At 39.6% G+C, this 21,139-nt stretch overlaps 3 protein-coding genes and 1 pseudogene across 3 annotated transcripts; 2 read left to right on the forward strand and 2 right to left on the reverse strand.

Moving 5' to 3' along the window:
- Window positions 1-1,406: 1,406 nt before the first annotated feature.
- Window positions 1,407-3,530, forward strand: LOC130715689 (cytochrome P450 81E8-like; annotated as a pseudogene).
- Window positions 3,531-5,609: 2,079 nt separating this feature from the next.
- Window positions 5,610-8,544, forward strand: LOC130711147 (probable receptor-like protein kinase At2g23200). Its single transcript, XM_057560645.1, has one exon. The coding sequence runs from the start codon at window positions 5,824-5,826 to the stop codon at window positions 8,386-8,388; it is 2,565 nt and encodes an 854-aa protein (XP_057416628.1). The 5' UTR covers window positions 5,610-5,823; the 3' UTR covers window positions 8,389-8,544.
- A 1,181-nt stretch (window positions 8,545-9,725) lies between these two features.
- LOC130711148 (receptor-like protein kinase THESEUS 1) lies at window positions 9,726-12,862 on the reverse strand. Its single transcript, XM_057560646.1, has one exon. The coding sequence runs from the start codon at window positions 12,172-12,174 to the stop codon at window positions 9,793-9,795; it is 2,382 nt and encodes a 793-aa protein (XP_057416629.1). The 5' UTR covers window positions 12,175-12,862; the 3' UTR covers window positions 9,726-9,792.
- An 837-nt stretch (window positions 12,863-13,699) lies between these two features.
- LOC130711146 (disease resistance protein RPV1-like) lies at window positions 13,700-19,203 on the reverse strand. The gene is made up of 4 exons (XM_057560643.1): window positions 18,627-19,203; window positions 16,733-17,753; window positions 16,277-16,579; window positions 13,700-16,172 (listed from the first exon to the last, which is right to left on the reverse strand). The coding sequence occupies exons 1-4, from the start codon at window positions 19,124-19,126 to the stop codon at window positions 14,178-14,180; spliced, it is 3,819 nt and encodes a 1,272-aa protein (XP_057416626.1). The 5' UTR covers window positions 19,127-19,203; the 3' UTR covers window positions 13,700-14,177.
- Between the last annotated feature and the right edge of the window lie 1,936 nt (window positions 19,204-21,139).

Here is a 21,139-nt window from a genome sequence, read left to right on the forward strand (position 1 = left end):
AGTCCTACCGTTTATTTCTTAATGGAGGAGGCTTACGTGGACGTCCAGTTGGAGAGAGAAATGAGGTATGAGGAGAGAGGGAAGCACGTGAGTATCACGTGACCCTTATCTGAACCCATTATACCCAAACCCCTGACCTCCCTGGAACGAAGAAGGTAACGCGATTTAGATCCCTAGGGTTTCAGATTTTGGTATAATGGGTTCATATAAGGTTCATGTGATACTCACGTGCTCCCCTCTCTCCTCAGATCTCCTTTTTCTCTCCAACTAGACGTCCACGTAAGCCTCCTCCATTAAAAAATAAACGGTAGGACTAACGTTGCACGCAGCCTACAACGCCGGGGACCATCCATGTAATTAAATTAGGTGGGGAACCAAAATCGTGGCATTGGTAAACGCCGGGGACCAAAGTTGTAATTAAGCCTAAAAAAATTATAATTGTAGTAATTAAAAATATCAATTTCATCTCATTCCATTAAAATTGGGGTACTGAAATTGAAGCTAAGCAATGGAATGAGATGAAATTTGTCCTATCATCTTCCTTCAATTATCCTCATTTAATAAAATCAAATAATAAAACTCAAAATCATAGTCACATCTCATCTCATCACATTCCACCTCCACTATCAATCCAAACATATCGCTGATGATCCTAATCATTCAAAATGAGAATGGATAATTAATGAATGCGAAAAATGTATACCCTAAAATGTAAACAATTAATCGTATCAAGTTTCACCATCTAACCATCAACTTGTGTGTTTAACAATTAAAAACATAAAATTAATGGTTGGAATATGTATCTTGACTTGGTCAATTTTTTACAATTTGGAATATTAATTCTCAATGTATAATGAGATGTAATAGGGAGTTAGAGACACATAAAATTGTGTGTATGTGTGTATTATTTAGGTGTAGGGGAGTGTTCGCAACACACTATTTTAAAATTTGTTAGACTCTTTTTATTTATCTTTCTTCATAATTCATAATATTTTATCATCTATCTTATCTTTAATTCCTTTCTTATTTATTTTACTATCTCTCAAGTGTAGACACCATGAATGTGCAGCTAACCTTTTTCTTTTTAACAAGCTAACCTTTTCGAAAAATCAAATCAAATGCAGTAATTTGGACCGCTTGTGAATTTTCATACCTTGATCACATGAGCAGCCCCTTCAAATTTCAAAACCTCCCTCAATTTTAATGTCTTGTCATAAACCTGCCATCTTCAAATGAGAAGTTAACATGTCATGTAGGCAGCATTTCCATCTTCGTGGGTCAAATTAGTTCCGGGTCATTCAATCAAGCGAATAATCAAACTTTCAAAGGTAGAAAAATCTAAAGAAAGGATATGTAAGAGCATACGCAACCCAATCCCCTGCATTTGTACTATAAAAGCCACAACATGCAATCACAAACTAACTACACATAGAATCAGAACAAGTTAAACATCACTTGACACTTCCAAGTTCCAACACATTGATTAGCATCATCAACATTCAATCAAAATGATCCCATTTTTCTATTACATCTTCCTCTGTTTTCTTTTCATTTTCTCTCTCAAGTTTCTCTTCTCAAAACGAAACCTCCCTCCAGGTCCTCCATCTCTCCCCATAATTGGCAACCTCCACCAGCTCAAACACCCACTCCACCGCACCCTCCACCGCCTCTCACAAAAACACGGCAAAGTCTTCTCCCTCTGGTTCGGTTCCCGCTTCGTGGTGGTCGTTTCATCCCCAACCGTCGTCCAAGAATGCTTCACCAAAAACGACACCATCCTCGCGAACCGGCCACCGCTCCTCGCCGGCAAGCACATTGGCTACAACTTCACCACCGTGACGGCAGCACCTTACGGCGACCACTGGCGCAATCTCCGCCGCGTCATCTCGCTCGAGGTCCTCTCCACGCACCGCCTCAACACCTTCTACCGAATCAGGCGGGACGAGCCTCGTTTCGCCTGACTCGAGCGAGGGTTTTGCGGCGGTTGAGCTGAAATCGAAGTTTCAAGAGATGACGTTTAACACCATCATGAGAATGATCTCTGGGAAGAGGTACTGTGGCGATGATATTGATGTTGCTGATGTGGAACAAGCGAGGGAGTTTAGGGAACTCATGAATGAGATGGTGACACTAGCAGGGGCTAGTAACCCTGTTGAGTTTGTCAGGGTTCTTAGGTTGTTTGATTTTGGGAATTTGGAGAAGAGGATGAAGAGGATTGCTAGCAGGAATGATATCTTTTTGCAAGGACTCATTGATGAACATCGAATTGCGAAGCGGAGGAACAATAATGATCATAATACCATGATTGATCATCTCTTAAGTATGCAAGAATCACAACCTGAGTATTATACAGACCAAATCATCAAAGGAATTGTTCTGGTAAATGTTACTACTTTCATAATTGATAGTAAGCTTGAACATCTTTCTATAATTAATATGAGTAGTTTCTCAATGACATAATTGATTCTGAGGAAAAATAAGTTAATCCTAACATGCTCGATGAAATGCGAATGTCATAGTTTAGAATATCTTTTGATACCTTCTTTATACTAAGCTAAGGTTGATATGTCATCTTTTAATACCACATAACAACCATCAAAATTGAAATGAATGTGCCTGATATAACTTGTTCCCTAGCTTTGTATTGACTTTGTTTGACTTCACAGGTTATGCTCCTTGGAGGAACTGAGACATCAGCAACAACTTTAGAATGGGCAATGTCTGCTTTACTAAATCACCCAGAAGTGCTTAAAAAGGCAAGGGATGAAATAGACACTCACATTGGACAAGATCGCCTAGTGGAAGAATCAGACATTTCAAAACTTCCCTACCTACAGCATATAATCTCTGAGACATTTCGTTTACACCCTGCATTTCCACTGTTGTCACCCCATTTTTCTTCAAAAGATTGTACCATAGGAGGATATAATGTCCCACAGGGAACTATCTTGTTGGTTAATGCTTGGGCTATTCATAGAGATCCTCAGCTATGGAGTGATCCTGAACAGTTTAAGCCTGAGAGATTTGAGAAAGAAGGGGAAGCAGAGAAGGTGATTCCATTTGGGTTAGGAAGAAGGGCTTGTCCTGGAGCAGGATTGGGGCAGCGTACAGTAAGTTTAACTCTGGGTTTACTGATTCAATGTTTTGAGTGGAAACGAATGAGTGAGCAGGAAATTGACATGACTGAAGGAAAAGGGGTCACCATGCCGAAGCTAATTCCCTTAGAGGCCATGTGTAAAGCACGTCCAAATATAATCAACAAGGTTTCACTGATGTCTGATAGCAACTGAGAACATGTGAATGAAATATTCATTTGTAATATGAAGATCTATGTTTGATAAAATGCACTGATAAGATAAGCATGTCTAGTTAGCAACTTAAGTTACTTAAATTCTATAGTAAGCACTTTTGTAGCCTTGCTTGAAGGAAAGTTTTATGTCATTGTCATATTAATTAACTTTTTTCAATTGTTGTATTTTTTATTGTATTTGGCTATTTGCATTTATGTGGTACTATTTCATGTTGTTTAATATTGTTTTTTGAGTATTTTTTTATGTTATTTGGTACTATAACAAATTTACCATTTTTTTCTTTTTTTTTTCAAACTTGTAATATTTTTTCAATATTCCATATTTATTATTGTTTTAATATAGTAATTCAATCAATCCGCCCAAACCAACCCGAACATTGTCAGATTGGGTTGGTTTGGATTTGAAGGTAAAAATTCGGGAAATCCAACTCAACCCAACTTAAACAATTTTGATCAATTCGGATCATAATTGGTCTGAAAATCCATCCAACCCAACTCATGTGCAACCCTACCTTATTATATTGAATTTTCAGATTCACTTATCTTTCACAATTTAACATTATTTAGTCATATTTCTTTGAAATGGTTATGTTTAAATTTACGATTATGAAACCCTCGTCATTAAAATAATTTGAGTTAATGTTATCGATAATATGAAGTTTTTACATTTAGTTTTGAGAAAAAAAAATCTGTTCCTATTATGTTTCCCTTCTAGTATATGTTGGTTGTTAAGCCCTCACTGAATCTCAATAACTTACCCCTTTTCATTTTTTTTATCCACAATTTTCCAAACAATTGAGCAGAAGGTTGCTTCCAACTTCACACTTTATTTTAATAATTTGCACTTGACTACTAAATTTATAATTTAAACATTACTTGGAATTCTAGTTGTGGTAAAAATCTCATTTGCCAAGGCTTAGGAATATTGAAAACATAGAGGAGAATCCAGTGATTTTTTATAAAATTTTGAAAACATGTTTATTATTGAAAAATTGTTTGGTAAATGATTTTATGAGAAATGTGTTTGCCAAGCTAGACTAATAGTTTGTGCACCAATTACAACTTAGGATTTTTGTTTGTGACACCTAGAGAGTGAAAAAATTGGTCACCTAACTCACCCCCTATTGGAGCTCCACTGATCCAATCACAGATCTTCTCATAGGACCGTCGCCATCATAGCCAACTCACCACCACCTATGGTGATAATTATATGGCAATAGTTATATCTCACACCTCATTGATCCGTGATCGCAGTACATGGTGATAATTAAAATGCCAGGTTGAATGTTAGTTTTATCCTAATAAGTGATGATTTAAAACGTCACAAATTGTTAATATAATTATATAACACTTACAAGTTTTCCTTTCAGTTAGATGAGGTTCAAACTAAGATAAAGTGAACGACCACCAAGACAATTGTGGTTAGATGAGGTTCAAACTAAGATAAACTTAGATGTTTGAAAATGCCACGTCAATTGTAGCAAGACAACTTGCAAGCACATGTGACATGTCACATTCCTAACTTGAATTTTCAGAAGACACATCAACTCTTAAAAATGATGAGCTGATTAAGAAGGAGCTCCAACTATATTTGTTTTTTGAAATATTTCCAATCCAAAACATTCGAAATGTAATCCTATGCAAAAAATTTGTAGGAACCAAAATCAATTTCCCTAAATTTAACTGTGAGTGTGCATTTGGATTGTCATTGAACTTAATGTGGGTCTACTTTAAAATTAATTTATCAAAATTTCGTGTAATTCTTCTTTGTTTATGCTTTGAGATTTATAAAATCATACTATTACCTTAGTGGCAAAACAAACATGCGCTCAAACTAAATACATATTTAGTTCTAAAAAGTATCAGTCTTCATCTAGAATTGTAACATAAACATGTGCTGTATTCCGTTTCCAAGAATGCCTGGACAAATTATATGCCTTTTGGAACGAAAATTTCCCAGCCTGTGAGGAGATATTTGGGCTCTATTATTCCCCTTCCATTTGGCTATATTAACAGCAGCCATCTTAATTCATTCCGTGGAATATTTGAATAAATAAATCACTGTAATAAGTCCGTGACAGGTCAAGCCTGCCCACTAGGCAGTTGGCTACAAACAAATTTGGTCATAGAACTCAAGCCAATCATTTCTTAATGTGATCAAAAGACACCAAATTTCATCCATAGAATATTTGCCCTAGTAACCAAGTTAGTTGACGTAATGTTCAACACTTCATCATTGATTGCCGTCAAATTCTCAACACTTATAATGTAAAAGAGTTCTAAACTCTTCAGCTTCCGCCGACCTTTTCTATAATCGAGAGATTAGTCTGAGTACTATCAAACGTTCGGATATCTTGGTCAAAGAGGAGAACTATATTTGTGGTGGTTGATAAATCAACTTCCAAAAGAATGTAGAAAAATCAAAGCTGACGACTTGACCTCTGCTCAAGTCTTCCTCTTATCACAAGCCAATGTAATGTTCATTCGAGCATTCTCCGAACCATTCTTCTTCCATGGCAACTCTTCAGTTCCAGAGAATTCAACACTCTCTGTTCCTACTCACTTTTCTTCTTCAATTCTCATCACTCCAATTCCCTTCACTCGGGTACAATCTCCCCGATAACTACTTCATCAATTGCGGTTCCACCGCCGATGTAACCGACACCGAAACCCGCCGCGTCTACGCCGGCGAATCAAACCCTGCCTACCCAAAAACCACGTTTCGCAGCACCACCGTCGCAGAAAACAGTGTCTCACCGGCGCCGCCGTCTCCACTATACCAAACAGCAAGGATTTTCCGAAGCAATTCTTCTTACAAGTTCAACACAGAGACAAACAGAACCTACCTCCTCCGCCTCCACTTCTTCGCTTTCACCTCGCCGGAGAATCTTTCCGCCGCCAGGTTCAACGTCTCAGTTCCTGGATTCTGGCTGCTACCGAATTTCAACGCCGGAAACACCACAACCTCTGCTTCAGTTAAAGAGTATTTCCTCAAAATCACAAGCAAAACGTTCCGAATCACCTTCAGGCCTATCGGATCATCGTTCGCGTTTGTTAACGCCATAGAACTCTTCGTTCTCCCTCTCCATTTGATCTCAAACACAGTCTCACGTTTCACTCCTGGCACTGCAACTGCTAATCGAGGCCTATCTCCTTACACCGGTGGTTTGCTCTCTCGGGTGCTGGAGACTAAGCACAGGGTCAACGTTGGTGGTGAGAATGTCACGAGGGACACTGATAACTTACTGAGAAACTGGTCCCCAGATGATGGTCTTCTAAGTGTTCGACGAAATGCGCAGCCAAAGAGTTTCAGTAATCAAATTAAATATCGTGTAGATGATGACTCTGATGGTCCGAATTCGAGTTCATACACTGCGCCGAACGATGTCTATAGAACTGCTAGATTTATCAATTATAGCTCTGGTGGTGACTTGAACATAACTTGGGGTGTTCCGGTGGAGAAGAGTGAAGATCACCTGGTTCGGCTTCACTTCTGTGACATTTTTAATATTTTTCAGAATGGTTTTTCAATCTTCCAGCTGATGATTTACGACAACTTAGTCAGCAATGCAAATGATGGCGTAAATGTGTCGAGCGAGCTACAATCTCCTTATTATTACGACTTTGTGGTTCGCTCTGATGACTCTGGCCTCATGAAGATCAGTGTAAAGGTTAATGCGACTCAAACTGATCCGATTGCGTTTTTGAATGGGCTAGAGGTAATGAAAGTAATTGAGTCATCGGGTTCTGTTCCCTCGGATGATGAGGGTTCCAAGCATAATGTTCTTCCTGTGGTGCTGGGTTCCGCTCTTGGAGGTGTTTTTGTTCTGGTTTCTGTGGTGGTGGTTGGGTTTCTATATTGGCATCTTAAAATAAGGAAGCAAAAGCCTGTTGAGAATTCTGATTGGTCACCAATTCCGGTTAATGCTGGAGGAAGCTCTCACAGCAGGTTAACTGAGGGAACCATTCAAGGTTCACCACTTCCCAACATAAACCTTGGCCTGAAAATCTCCTTGCTTGAGATTCAATTTGCAACTAAGAATTTCGATGCGAAGCTGATGATTGGGAAGGGTGGTTTCGGTAATGTCTACAAGGGGGTTCTCAAGAATGGCATGAGTGTGGCTGTGAAAAGGAGTGATCCCGGGTCAGGTCAAGGCCTGCCAGAGTTTCAGACAGAGATCATGGTTTTGTCCAAGATTCGCCACAGGCACCTTGTTTCCTTAATTGGGTATTGTGATGAAAGGTATGAGATGATTCTGGTTTATGAGTACATGGAGAAAGGGACACTCAGGGACCATTTGTACAATACCAATTTCCCAAGCTTGTCTTGGAAGCAAAGGCTAGAAGTTTGCATTGGAGCTGCAAGGGGTCTTCATTACCTTCACAAAGGAGCATCTGGGGGAATCATTCACCGTGATGTGAAATCCACCAACATATTGCTTGATGAGAACCTTGTGGCTAAAGTTGCTGACTTTGGCCTTTCAAGAACAGGCCCTCTTGATGATCATCAATCATATGTCAGCACAGGTGTGAAAGGCACTTTCGGGTATCTTGATCCTGAGTATTTCAGGTCGCAGCAGCTGACAGAGAAATCTGATGTGTATTCATTTGGGGTGGTTCTTCTGGAAGTGTTGTGTGCAAGACCCGCCATTGAGCAATCGCTTCCAAGGGAGCAGGCAAACTTGGCTGAGTGGGGAATATTTTGCAAAAACAAAGGGATACTCGAAGAGATTGTTGATCCTGTCATCAAGGGGCAAATGGATCAAAACTCTCTCAGGAAATTCAGTGAGACAGTGGAGAAGTGCTTGCAAGAAGATGGTGGTGATAGGCCTTCAATGGGGGATGTGTTGTGGGACTTGGAGTACGCGCTGCAGCTTCAGCGAGGTACCATTCAAAGGGAGCCTCATGAGGATAGTTCTAGCAGTGCTTCTGCATCGATTCAATTGCCGAATGTTCGGCGTCTTCCTTCACTCTCCACGCTGAGTGAAGTGGATGACATGTCGATTGTGAGGGGTGATGAATCTGATAGTGCAGCTGATTCGGTTTTCTCTCAGTTGAGAATTGATGATGCTAGGTAGAATGCCAAAGCCATTCAAGGTTCAACAAGCTATTCTAAGGTCCCTGGATTTCCATTTTAGTTAATGTTGTCAAACTAGTCTCAACTGTAAGATACTAAGATCAATAATGATAATGTCTATTCCTTATGCTCGTAATAGATTATTGATAATTTGGCACATGGCGTGCAGCACTTGTTTAAATGCCTGCACTGATGTTTTATACTCTACAATTACACTGAGGCAAAAAATGCTCATACAATTTACGCTTCGATTTTGGGTATCAGTGACATGCCAATCACCCTCTACTGGGAGAACATCCATTAAAGTAATATACAAGTAAACCAAGAGGCTTAACTAAAAAAGAAAAAGTAAACCAACATTTCTCTCAGCATTTCGTATCCGATCTTTGATAAGCATAATTAACATGCTAAGCCATACATGGTAGAATGGATTGAATATTAGAAAAAGAAAATAATAGCAGTTACTTTTGCTATTTCTTCAACCGGTATCAGACAATTTGTGCTGTCTCAATATGGTCAAAAGCAGTAGACAACCGGTATCAGACAATGTCTTCCAAACAATCAACTCTCTCCAATTGATGTGTACCAATTGCAACTGTATAAAATTCTTTAAGGTCAATCTCTTAGTAAAAAACAATTGAAGAATTCACAAGTGCATTGTGTTTTCTCTGTTTAATTGTTACAGTTGCTGCAAAGGGATCCATCAACAAGATTAGGCAGTGGAACTTCACACACATATATGAAATTCTCTATTTTGGTTTACATTCAATTAGGATCTTGTATAAGGTAGGTACCCCCAAAATATATGTTAGGTAGCCCTTTCACAATAAAGCTCCTGATTTCATTTTGAATCTTTCAAACACTTTTAGGTAGCCATTTGAGAAAATGATTGATGCACTGTGTCATTGTAAAGTCTTATTACACATGTACCCAATTGATTTCCACAACATCATAAATTTATTTTTATTTTAATTAAAATTATAAGGAAATGTCTGCTAGACTTTTGCTACTTGTGCGTTACTTCTTCAGCAAGTTTTTTTGTTGTCAAGGTAGATCATGTTGAAGCAACCAAAGCGGGTAGAAAATTTCTCGCTTATGAGAGAAACAAACCTACTGGTTACTGTGAGTAGAAAAAAACTCCAAGAAGAGGAGGAGGAGCTCCCATAGAGGGAGGAGAAGGCTATAAGAGAAGGGAGGAGGGGGAGCCCCACACCCCATGGTGGGGAGAAGGGTTGCGACGCTCATAAAATTTTGAGAACCCTAGTAGAGGACTAGAGGTGCCACAAGCGAAGTCTTTTTTTCCCTTCACCAAGGGTTTAATTCCCTTTAAAAACCAAATTGGGCTATATGGCACATTAAAATATTATTTCCTTCTTTTTTTGTTCTTTTTTAAATTAATGGCTCACTAGGAAGAACCACCTAACAAAATATTATGAAATTGAAGAGATGCAGAAGCACTGCTTGAACTATCCTCAAGAGCTCTCATTGTATTGTAAAGTTGCAGTGCATACTCCAAGTCCCACAACACATCCCGCATTGTAGGCCTATCACAACCATTTTCTTGCAAGCACTTTTCCACCGTGTCACTGAGTTTCTTGAGAGAGTTTTGATCTATCTGGCCCTTTATGGCAGGATCAACAATCTCGCCTAACATCCCTTTGTTTTTGCAAAGCATTCCCCACTCAGCTAAGTTCACTTGCTCCCTCGGAAATGAAGATTCAATGGCTGGTCTTGCACACAACACTTCAAGAAGAACCACCCCAAATGAATATACATCAGATTTTTCCGTCAGCTGTTGCGACCTGAAATACTCAGGATCAAGATACCCAAAAGTGCCTTTTACATCTGTGATGACATATGACTGGTGATCATCAAGAGGACCTGTTCTTGAAAGGCCAAAGTCAGCAACTTTAGCCACAAGGTTCTCATCAAGCAATATGTTAGTGGATTTCACATCACGGTGAATGATTCCACCATAAACTCCTTTGTGAAGGTAATGAAGACCCCTTGCAGCTCCAATGCAAATTTCAAGCCTCTGCTTCCAAAACAAGCTTGGGAAATTCGTGTTGTATAAATGGTCCCTGAGAGTCCCTTTCTCCATGTACTCATAAACCAGAATCATCTCATACTTTTCATCACAATACCCAATCAAGGAAACAAGGTGCCTGTGGTGAATCTTGGACAAAACCATGATCTCTGTTCGAAACTCGAGAAGGCCTTGACCTGACCCGGGTTTACTTCTTTTCACAGCCACACGGAGGCCATTCTTGAGAACCCCCTTGTAGACGTCGCCAAAACCACCCTTGCCTATAATATGCTTTGCATCGAAATTCTCAGTTGCCCATTGAATCTCAAGCAAGGAAAATTTCAGGCCAAGGTTTAAGTCGAGAATTGGGGACCCTTGAACTGTTCCCTTTTGTTTCCTGATTTTAAGATGCCAACAGAAAAACCCAACCACCACCACAGAAACTAGAACAAAAACACCTCCAAGAGCTGAACCCAGCACCACAGGAAGAACATTATGCTTGGAACCCTCATCATCCGAGGGAACAGAACCCGATGACTCAATTACTTTCATTACCTCTAGCCCATTCAAAAACGCAATCGGATCAGTTTGAGTCGCATTAACCTTTACACTGATCTTCATGAGGCCAGAGTCATCAGAGCGAACCACAAAGTCGTAATAATAAGGAGATTGTAGCTCGCTCAACACATTTACGCCATCATTTGCATTGCTGACTAAGTTGTCGTAAATCATCAGGTGGAAGATTGACAAACCATTCTTACCAATATTAAAAATGTCACAGAAGTGAAGCCGTACCAGGTGATCTGCACTCGTCTCCACCGGAACACTCCAAGTTATGTTCAAGTCACCGCCGGAGCTATAATTGATAAATCTAGCAGTTCTATAGACATCGTTTGGCGCAGTGTATTGACTCGAATTCGGACCATCAGAGTCATCATCTACACGATACTTAATTTGATTACTGAAACTCTTCGGCTGCGCATTTCGTCGAACACTAAGAAGACCATCATCTGGGGACCAGTTTCTCAGTAAGTTATCAGTGTCCCTCGTGACATTCCCGCCACCAACGTTGACCCTGTGCTTAGTCTCCAGCACCCGAGAGAGAAAACCACCGGTGTAAGGAGATAGGCCTTGATTAACAGTTGCAGTGCCAGGAGTGAAACGTGACACTGCGTTTGAGATCAATTGGAGAGGGAGAACGAAGAGTTCTATGGCGTTAACAAACGCGAACGATGATCCGATAGGCCTGAAGGTGATTCGGAACGTTTTGCTTGTGATTTTGAGGAAATACTCTTGAACTGAAGCAGATGATGAGGTGTTTCCGGAGTTGAAGTTCGGTAGCAGCCAGAATCCAGGAACTGAGACGTTGAACCTGGCGGCGGAAAGATTCTCCGGCGAGGTGAAAGCGAAGAAGTGGAGGCGGAGGAGGTAGGTTCTGTTTGTCTCTGTGTTGAACTTGCAAGAAGAATTGCTTCGGAAAATCCTTGCTGTTTGGTATAGTGGAGACGGCGGCGCCGGTGAGACACTGTTTTCTGCGACGGTGGTGCTGCGAAACGTGGTTTTTGGGTAGGCAGGGTTTGATTCGCCGGCGTAGACGCGGCGGGTTTCGGTGTCGGTTACATCGGCGGTGGAACCGCAATTGATGAAGTAGTTATCGGGGAGATTGTACCCGAGTGAAGGGAATTGGAGTGATGAGAATTGAAGAAGAAAAGTGAGTAGGAACAGAGAGTGTTGAATTCTCTGGAACTGAAGAGTTGCCATGGAAGAAGAATGGTTCGGAGAATGCTCGAATGAACATTACATTGGCTTGTGATAAGAGGAAGACTTGAGCAGAGGTCAAGTCGTCAGCTTTGATTTTTCTACATTCTTTTGGAAGTTGATTTATCAACCACCACAAATATAGTTCTCCTCTTTGACCAAGATATCCGAACGTTTGATAGTACTCAGACTAATCTCTCGATTATAGAAAAAGGTCGGCGGAAGCTGAAGAGTTTAGAACTCTTTTACATTATAAGTGTTGAGAATTTGACGACAATCAATGATGAAGTGTTGAACATTACGTCAACTAACTTGGTTACTAGGTGGAGCTGAAGAGTTGCCATGGTAAAAGAATGGTTCAATTTTTGGTGGTTTAAGAGACTGCAGAGGGGGGATTATATGTATTTCTGGGGTTGCTCTACGGACAACATCGCAGCGTGTTTCGGGGGGTTGCACTTGCACTCGCTGTGGAGCCCCATCCTTGTGAAGTGTTGTTAATTTCTCGGTGTTTGCTCTGGCTGCTTCTGGCCTCACGTTTGGTTGACAGTTCACGCGTCTCGTTTTGTTGTTATGCTTTTGAGCGTCACTGCGTCAGTATCATTCTTGACCAAGACTTTTGTCACAACAACGTCTTTACTGGGAAGTGGGAACAACAAGTGTGATGGTCTTTCAGGAGTGTTGTTGCTCATGAAATACATGAAGGGCAATGGACCGTTGCCGGAGTTATAGGTTTGTGTTTATATATTTGGTTTAACCGTTTAAATATATTCCAAGTCGTGTTAAAAAAAACTGCTCAAAGTCCCTATAAAATAAAGAATTTTTTTAGTTTTGATCTCTATATTTTCATTAAGTTGGCTCAAACCTGAAGTCCAAGGCCAAATCACTAATTAATGTTTACATAGTTAACAAAGGGACTTTTTCGGCTTCTTCAATGATTCCGTTCATAATTTGACCAATATATTCATTTCTTTATTCCTCAATTAAAGAAATGGTGAACTAGACCTATGATTAAGAAAGTTTATCAGAGAAGGACCAGGAATAATAATAGTGAGCCGTGAGGGGTTAGCTTGTTGGTCTCTTGTGTAAATAGGAAGGAATACTATTAGGCCACAAGTGGCATAGGGGGTTGTTAGAGTTGTTACTAGTAGTTAGCACAGTTAGTAACTGACTTTCCCTATAAGAGGGGGCTGTTAGTCAGTTATGGGCATTCATTGGAATCATCATTGTTGTGGAGAGTTCTGGCCTCTCGAATTCCAGTTACAATTGTGAATGTATTTTCCTTCCTCTGTTCCTAAATCACTCTTTTCCCTCTGATACCTATCAAATGGCAACCCACACAATTTCTTAAAATCAGGAAAAAGCATGGGAGCTCTGGAAAAGCTTGAAATCATAATAAAGAACCGAGAGGAATCTGAAGGCAAACAGAGATCAAGAACAAGAGCAAGAGGGAGAGAGAACGCGCGAGTGAAAGTGGGAAGAAAATTTTAAAAGGTCTTAGCTGATGAAATAAGAGGGTGAGACTGTGAGCAAAAGCAAGAAAGAATGTTTTTATTTGTTACAAAAATGAATAAAAAATACTTGAGTAGAAAAAAATGTTACAATATCACCCGTATGAAACCTATCCAAATATTAGCAAAAGCCTTACTTGTAGTAGTGTAACCTAGCGTACAAGAGCATGCAAACTGCAAATTAATAAGTGGTAAAGAAAAGACAGGGAGGGAATGACAACAAACCAGAGTTGAGGACAAGCTTGGTATCAGGCACACAACCAACTTTTCACGTAGCCTGTACACAATCTCGTGCACAATATATTTCACAGCTAAACCATATGACAGATGTTTCACCTTAGACACTGCCTCTTTCATCTACTTTCTTCAAAGTTATTATTTGAATACCCAAAAGCTGGAATGGTCGTGGTTCACAGCACATGGTCCAGTGGATTTTTTAACTGATATACTGAATGGCATATGGTCATGATTCACAGCTAAACCTTATGACAGCAAGTTTCACCTTAGGCACTGCCTCTTCCCACTATGTTCTTCAAAATCATTATCTGAAACTCTCTGGAAGCTTAAAGAGTAAACAATACCATTAATATCATTTTTTTCTTTGGTATAAAGAGGGAAAATTCCGCACTCTTTCACCTCTGGACAAAATTCAAGATAAAATGGATTGCTGATCTCAAAAGTGAAGTTATGGGCATGAGAGAGCCCGTTGTCAATGATTGCAGAGTCCAATAAGCAATATTTCCATACGACTGTGTGATCTCGCAGGATTAATCTGCATCGACCCCTCCAAGAGAAATAATTGTTTAGCCCATCTCGGTTGGGAAGAACGTATGTACGACCATCAGATTCAAATGTTAATCTGTATCTAAAACTGACTTCTTTGCAAATATCATCCATATCAATTCCTTGCAAAACGACACATAGAGCGAAACCAGTGAGCCTAACATCATTGCACCAATTCAGAGAATCTTTACTCACAGTTACTGAATTTCCCTCACAACGAAAAGGAAACCAATCAGGAACTGCACTCCCTGGAAAGCAATAGAACACGGAGCTGTATGCATCCCCGGTGATCCTAAGCCTTGCATCAGCCACAACATTACTAAGAGCACTTGGATCCTGTTCTTCATTATTGATGAAATGAAGTTTGAAGGAACCCTCTTTGGAATCTGAGGGGTGTTTAACCCTAGAATTTGCCATCATTCTTTTAATGGAAAGGCAATCAAATGCTGTTAACAGTTTCAGAAATGGCGGAAGCTGTGGGATACATTCAAGCTTTCTGCAATCACTTACATCCAGTGATTCCAAGCTTGAGAGATAAGCAATGCTCTCTGGAAGGTTCACAATTCCGGTTCCTTGCAGAGACAATTCCCTTAATGATGACAACCGACCCATGTCATTTGGGATTTTAGATAATTTGCCACAGCCTGAACAATCAAGCTGGGAGAGAAGGCTTAGATTAATAATGCTGTTTGGAAGTGACTCAAGATCACTGCACAAGTTCAAACCCAAGGTTTGAAGCCCGACCAAATAATCCAACGATGAAGGCAGTTCTTTAATAGCTGTTTTGGATAAGTTAATGTGAGTAAAACTTTCTGCAGGCTCCAAGATCTCTGGGAAAGTATTTAGCATCAAACAGCCATTCAAATCAAGTTTTGTCAACTTCAATTTGAAAATGCTACTCGGAAAAGTTTTGAGTGAATTACAGCCGGTAAGGCCTAACTTGCTAAGTTTGGTGAGACTTCCAATGGAAGAGGGAATATTCTCAAGCCTTTGGCAATTGTGCAAGCTCAACTCTTCGAGCCCGACCAAATGGTACAAGGATGAAGGTAGTTCCTGTATTGATGTTGCATCTAAGACAATTGCTGATAAATTTTCCATTGTCTCCTCAATTTCAGGGAATTTTTCCAAATTTGAGCAACCACTCAGATAAAGTCTTCGTAGCAATTTCAACTTACAAAGGTCAATTGGAAGGCTAGTCAAGGACTGACAATGACGAAGATCTAACCAGCAAAGCTCATGCAAAGATTGTGAGGGCATCAGTATTCTCAAAGATGTTACATACAGATTTCTTCCATTCATCTCATGAAAGCCATAGCCATATGTACCTTTTGGGTAAGTCCAGCGAAGCTTTGCTTCATTGTCAACTTCTATGGCTCCCAAAAATCCATCACTACCCGAACAGCTATATGATTCAACCACCTTGACTTGACTACTAATTGAAAATGTTTCGAGCTTGCCACAACTGTCGAGGAGAACTAACCCAGAAGATCTCGAAAGAATATTGCTAGGAAGATTTAAACTTCTAAGCCCAACACAACCACTCAAACATAAATACTTAAGCTTGCAGAGGAAACTCGAGGAGTAAACTTGAACCAAGCTTTCACAATAGCTAAGAATTATTTCTTCAATATTTGGGAACTTAGAAAGGTCTGGTATTCGAATCAGGTTCCCAGAAAAACTAAGATCGAGCATTTTCAAATGTGGTAAATCCTGATGCAAAAAGTAAATGATTAGGAAACAAGAAGAAAAGTCTGTGAACTTAATCCTGATTCAATTCTACACTGCAAATGAATATAACATAAAGCTTGAAATACCTGGTCTTCCTCCCAAAGCTGTTCAAGATTGCTATGACTCATCTCAAGCTTAACAAGATTTTCTGGACAAAAGTCCAGCGGCAAAGATCTTTGAGTAAAGTAATCCCAATGAAGAAATTTTAAATCATTTGGAAGACCTTCAAGTACTGCAGGAAGGACCAGATTGGATTTTCCCCAAAGAGAAGACTTAAAGAGCTTGAGCATTCTCAGATTAGGCATGTTTTTGAAAGTTTCAGCATGTAGTAGTTGAACTTTTTCTATGTGGTCCATGTTGAGGACTATGCACTGGATTGCATCTGTCCCCTGAAAGTAAATGCAAGGTATTAGAGATAAATTAACAGGAAAAAAAATGTGGTTGCAGGAGATTTAATTACAGCTAAGTGCTTTGCAGTCTGTCAGAAAGTAAATCCATTAGACTGAGTTATCAAGTGGGACTTGAGGTACAGAAGAATATACCTTGTTCTTTCTTAAAACATGACAAATTTCTTCATTCTTCCATAATCGACTGCGTTTTCCAGGATCATTGACACCTTGCTGGCGAACAATTTCTTTTGCCATTTCTTGTATGAGATCATGCATCATAATTACACCTTCCGAGGTAGATATAAGGCACCTATCTTTCAGGACATTCATTCCAATGTCAGCAGAGAAACCAAAGCAATCTAGCGTTTCTACTACATCATTCTCCAGATGTGAAATATAGAAGCAAGATATATCAAGAAAAATATCCTTCTGTTCATCATCAAGACCATCATAACTTAACTTCAATACATTGAAAATTTCAAGATCAGGAAGCTTTTCCAGCTTTTGCAACTCACTTTCCCATGCTTTCTTTGTTCTACCATAAAGCAGTGACCCTAAAACTTTGAGAGCTAATGGAACCCCTTGAGCATAATTTAATACTTTTTCTACCAAGGCCATATAAGTTTCTTTGGGATAGTTTTGTTTAAAGGCATTTAAACTGAAGAGCCGTAGAGAGTTTTGGAAATTCATCTGCTTGACTTCATAGATATCATCAGCTTCGGCATTCTTAAGAACTTGCATGTCTCTACTAGTGACAATGATCCTACTGCCCTGGCCGAAGTTACCGTGCCCTCCAATCAAAATTTTCAGCTGAACCGAATTGTTCACGTCATCTAAAATCAGGAGAACCTTTTCCCGATTGAACATTACTCCCAATTTATCACGCAGACAATCACCTCTTTCTATTTCTTGTTGAGTATTTGCAACAAGGCGGCAGGATCTGAATTTAGCTTCCAGTTTGTGATATACTGCTCGAGCCAGTGTAGTTTTACCTATGCCTCCCATGCCCCAAATTCCTATGATCCGAACAGCTGGTGACTCAAGGTGCAACAAGGACTCGATCTGTGCAATATGCTTGTCAATTGCAATCATTCCTTGATTATCACTTGAGGAAGAACGATCCAATTTTCGTAAAATATCTTCCACAATACCATCAACAAGCATGGACTCTGGTCTGGCAGATAATCGAAACTAAAGCATTAGTCTTTCATTCTAGGTAGGAGTTGATATGAACAAACAATCAAACATAATTTGGAAGGGCAGCATTATGGTGTCATATGTGTTGCCATTAATTTCTAAAATGCAGATCACAGCAATACTATACACATCAGAACAATTATGGTACTAGGCAAGACAATCTTTATAGTTTATATGCAAAGTCAATATATAATTTACCAAAAATTTCATACCCATAAATGAATTGTAGATAATTGTCAGAACTGCTCCCATATTGGATTTTGATGGGTTGCGAAGAGAAAATTTATCTACTCCAATCCATTAAGCTTTATCCATTTTGCTTTAGTTTTTAATTTTTAGATTTATCAGAGTGTGTTATCTTAAAGCTTATTTAGAAATGTTCGGTAAGAGGAGTTTACACCAGTGCCTTAGATTTAGAGTGTGTTTGGTCATTCTTTATTTGTGATTTCTATGTTTCTAATCAAGTCAATCTTTCTTTCCAAATGCTGATTGATATTGCAAGAACAAATCCTTGAAATTTAGTCTATATTTAAAAATCCTTCAACAATTGATTCTAAAACCAAAATCAATTCTCATAAGAAGATTTTTTCAGTTGCTTCTAAGTGAAGAAATCGTATTCATCCTTTATTTGATTTGTTTTTGGAACTTTTTTTTTAATCCATCACATCAATTGAATAGATGTATCAATACACATAAACGCAATTTTAACCCAATGATGTCTGTCGCGATGGTAAAAAGTAACTATTTAAACCCTAGGTTGTGAGTTCGAATTCTTGAAGCCACAAACATTTAGCATTCACCACACTCGAGTCGGTAAGTAAGTAAGTAAAAGAAGTTGTAAATAGGTCACCTGGTGACGTGTGAATTCCAGCCGGAGAGTCCAGCTGCTTCAGTTAGAGCAGCCTTCCACCTCCGTGTAATTCCAACCTCGAATCGCAGTTCATGCTTCACAAACGCATCTGCGTAGCTCCCTCTCTGATGCCTCAAACTTGACGGATCCACCTTGTAGAAAACAGGTATCACATCCCTTCCATACCTTCTCCTGCATTCCAGTATCTCCGTGAGTTCATCCAAACACCACGAGGAAGAAGCATAGTTTTTCGAGAAAATGATAACATAAATCATGGATTCCTCAATTGCTTTGCGGAGTGATGGTGAGATCTCATCGCCTCGGTCTAGTCTGTTATCTATGAATGTTTCAATCTTTTTCCTGCAAAGTTGAGCATAAAGATGACTGGTGAAGCTGTCACGTGTGTCTTCCCCTCGGAAGCTCAGGAACACATCATGCTTTGGAGAAGAAGGAACCATAGGAATAGCAGCAGCAGCAGTGGAAGAAGAACTCCCTAACATTGCGATCAAATTTCTTTGCTTTCTCGTCTTTGATCCACTTTCCACAAGTTGCTTTATCTTTAGCAATGTTTCCTCGTTCAAAATTGAATGTTTGTGAGTTTAAACAGAGATTTTTTAATTAAAAAATGAGGGTATAACATTCATTATACTTAAGGGTGCACATGGGTTGGGTTGGATGGATTTTGGTCAAACTAAAATCTGAACCGATCAAAATTGTCTGGGTTGGGTTGGGTTGGATTTCACGAATTTCTTCTTCGGACCCGATCCAAACCAACCCGACGAAGTTCGGATTGGGTTGGATGGATTGATTGGGTCACTATATTAAAATAATAATATATCTGAAATATTAAAAAATCTTGCAAATATTAGGCTTAAACCTCATATTAGTCCCTGTCTTTGTGTCGCCGTCTGAACCAGGTCCCTGACCGGAAAAATTTGTGGAATCAATCCCTCTTGTTCAAAAACGTTTGGAGCCAGTCCTCGCCGGCGCTTGGAGCTCCGACGAGGGATGAAGTGGCATGCTGACTGTTTAAATTAAGGTGACGTGGCACTTAAAAAAATAAAAAAAAATAAAAAATAAACAACACATCAGAAATTTTTATTTTATTTAACAAAAATTAAAGCCAATTAACAAAACTAACCCTAAAATTTAATTAATTAAAACAATTAACAAACTAACTCTAAAATAAAAACAATCTACAGGAGAACTTTCTTCCTTTGAACACCACCAAGAGCTGCTTGCAAATCAAAAGAAGAAGAGGTCGAGAGAATGTCATTAGCAGCTTCCATCTCAACCAGCGACACCTCCTTCACCTTGAAACCCTAAGCCAGGAAGCAAGCAATATCGAAAAGAAGAAGAGGAAGCTTTGTTTCATACCCATACCAAATCTGCCTTCTGCTTCTTCATCTTCTCCTTTGTTCTGGATCTGATTTATGGGCTCAATTTTTGGGTGAGGGTGGGTTTCTGTGGTGGGTAGCGGTGGGTTTCTGTTGCGGATTGCGGGTGAGGGTGGGTTGCGGGTGAGGTGGGGTGGGTTGCGATGGGTTCTGGGTGGGTTTCAGGGGTGGGTTGCAGGTGAGTGAGGGATGGTTCAGAAGCTTTGTTTTGGAAGAGGAGGAGAAGGAGTTGTGTGTGGTGGTTGCTGCGTTGTGCTTCAGGTTGGGGAAGAAGGAGAAGAAATTGGCAACAACAATCAACTGATGTTCTATGAACATGGCCACCGTGAAATGAATTAGAAAACCCATATGGGAAACCAGGCGCTCCACCATACATGGTCGCACCATGAAACCCATGCAATTATAAAACCACCAAATGCTAGTGACAGTGTGAAATTCCCAAATCTTGCTGGTGCTGCAGGGGCAAACCCTCCCAAACCACTTGTTGCTCCAAACCCATGTTGAGCAAAGGGATTCGGTTCAGGTAGAGGAGGTGATGAGGAAACTGGAATTGGAAGTGTCGAAGGAGGTGATGAGGAAGAAGAAGAAACTGGAACAGGAAGATCTCCATGGTTGGTTCAGATTTGGGGATTTTGGGGTTGATTTTGATTTGGGGAGTTAATTAGATTAAGTTAATTAATTTAGGGTTAATTTAAAAAAATTAATGCCACATCACCTTTATTTAAACAGTCAGCATGCCACTTCATTCCTCGCCGGAGCTCCGAGCGCCGGCGAGGACTGGCTCCAAACGTTTTTGAACAAGAGGGATTGATTCCACAAATTTTTTCGGTCAGGGACCTGGTTCAAACGGCGACACAAAGACAGGGACTAATATGAGGTTTAAGCCCAAATATTATTATAAATTCAGAAAAAGTTATAAAAAATACTAAATATGTTATAATACTAAATAGCATGAAAATGACACAAAAAGTTATACGAATAGCATGAAATAATACCACATAAATGACATATAGCCAAATATCATGAAAATATAAAACTTCATTACCAAATGACATGAAACAATCTAACATAAATAGTACCTAAAAAGTGAAAAGCAACACTAAATGTCATATCATG

Source organism: Lotus japonicus, chromosome 4 (assembly GCF_012489685.1).
Source record: "Lotus japonicus ecotype B-129 chromosome 4, LjGifu_v1.2".
In the NCBI taxonomy this organism is placed as follows: Eukaryota; Viridiplantae; Streptophyta; class Magnoliopsida; order Fabales; family Fabaceae; genus Lotus; species Lotus japonicus.

Excerpts from the sequence above, each read along its gene's own strand:
- LOC130711147 (XM_057560645.1), top strand. The coding sequence starts at position 5,824 with ATGGCAACTCTTCAGTTCCAGAGAATTCAACACTCTCTGTTCCTACTC.
- LOC130711148 (XM_057560646.1), bottom strand. The coding sequence starts at position 12,174 with ATGGCAACTCTTCAGTTCCAGAGAATTCAACACTCTCTGTTCCTACTC.
- LOC130711146 (XM_057560643.1), bottom strand. The coding sequence starts at position 19,126 with ATGTTAGGGAGTTCTTCTTCCACTGCTGCTGCTGCTATTCCTATGGTT. Across the intron at positions 16,580-16,732 it reads ATGTTTTAAGAAAGAACAAG|GGGACAGATGCAATCCAGTG; the intron begins GTATATTCTTCT and ends ATTTACTTTCAG. Across the intron at positions 16,173-16,276 it reads AGCTTTGGGAGGAAGACCAG|GATTTACCACATTTGAAAAT; the intron begins GTATTTCAAGCT and ends TTTTTGCATCAG.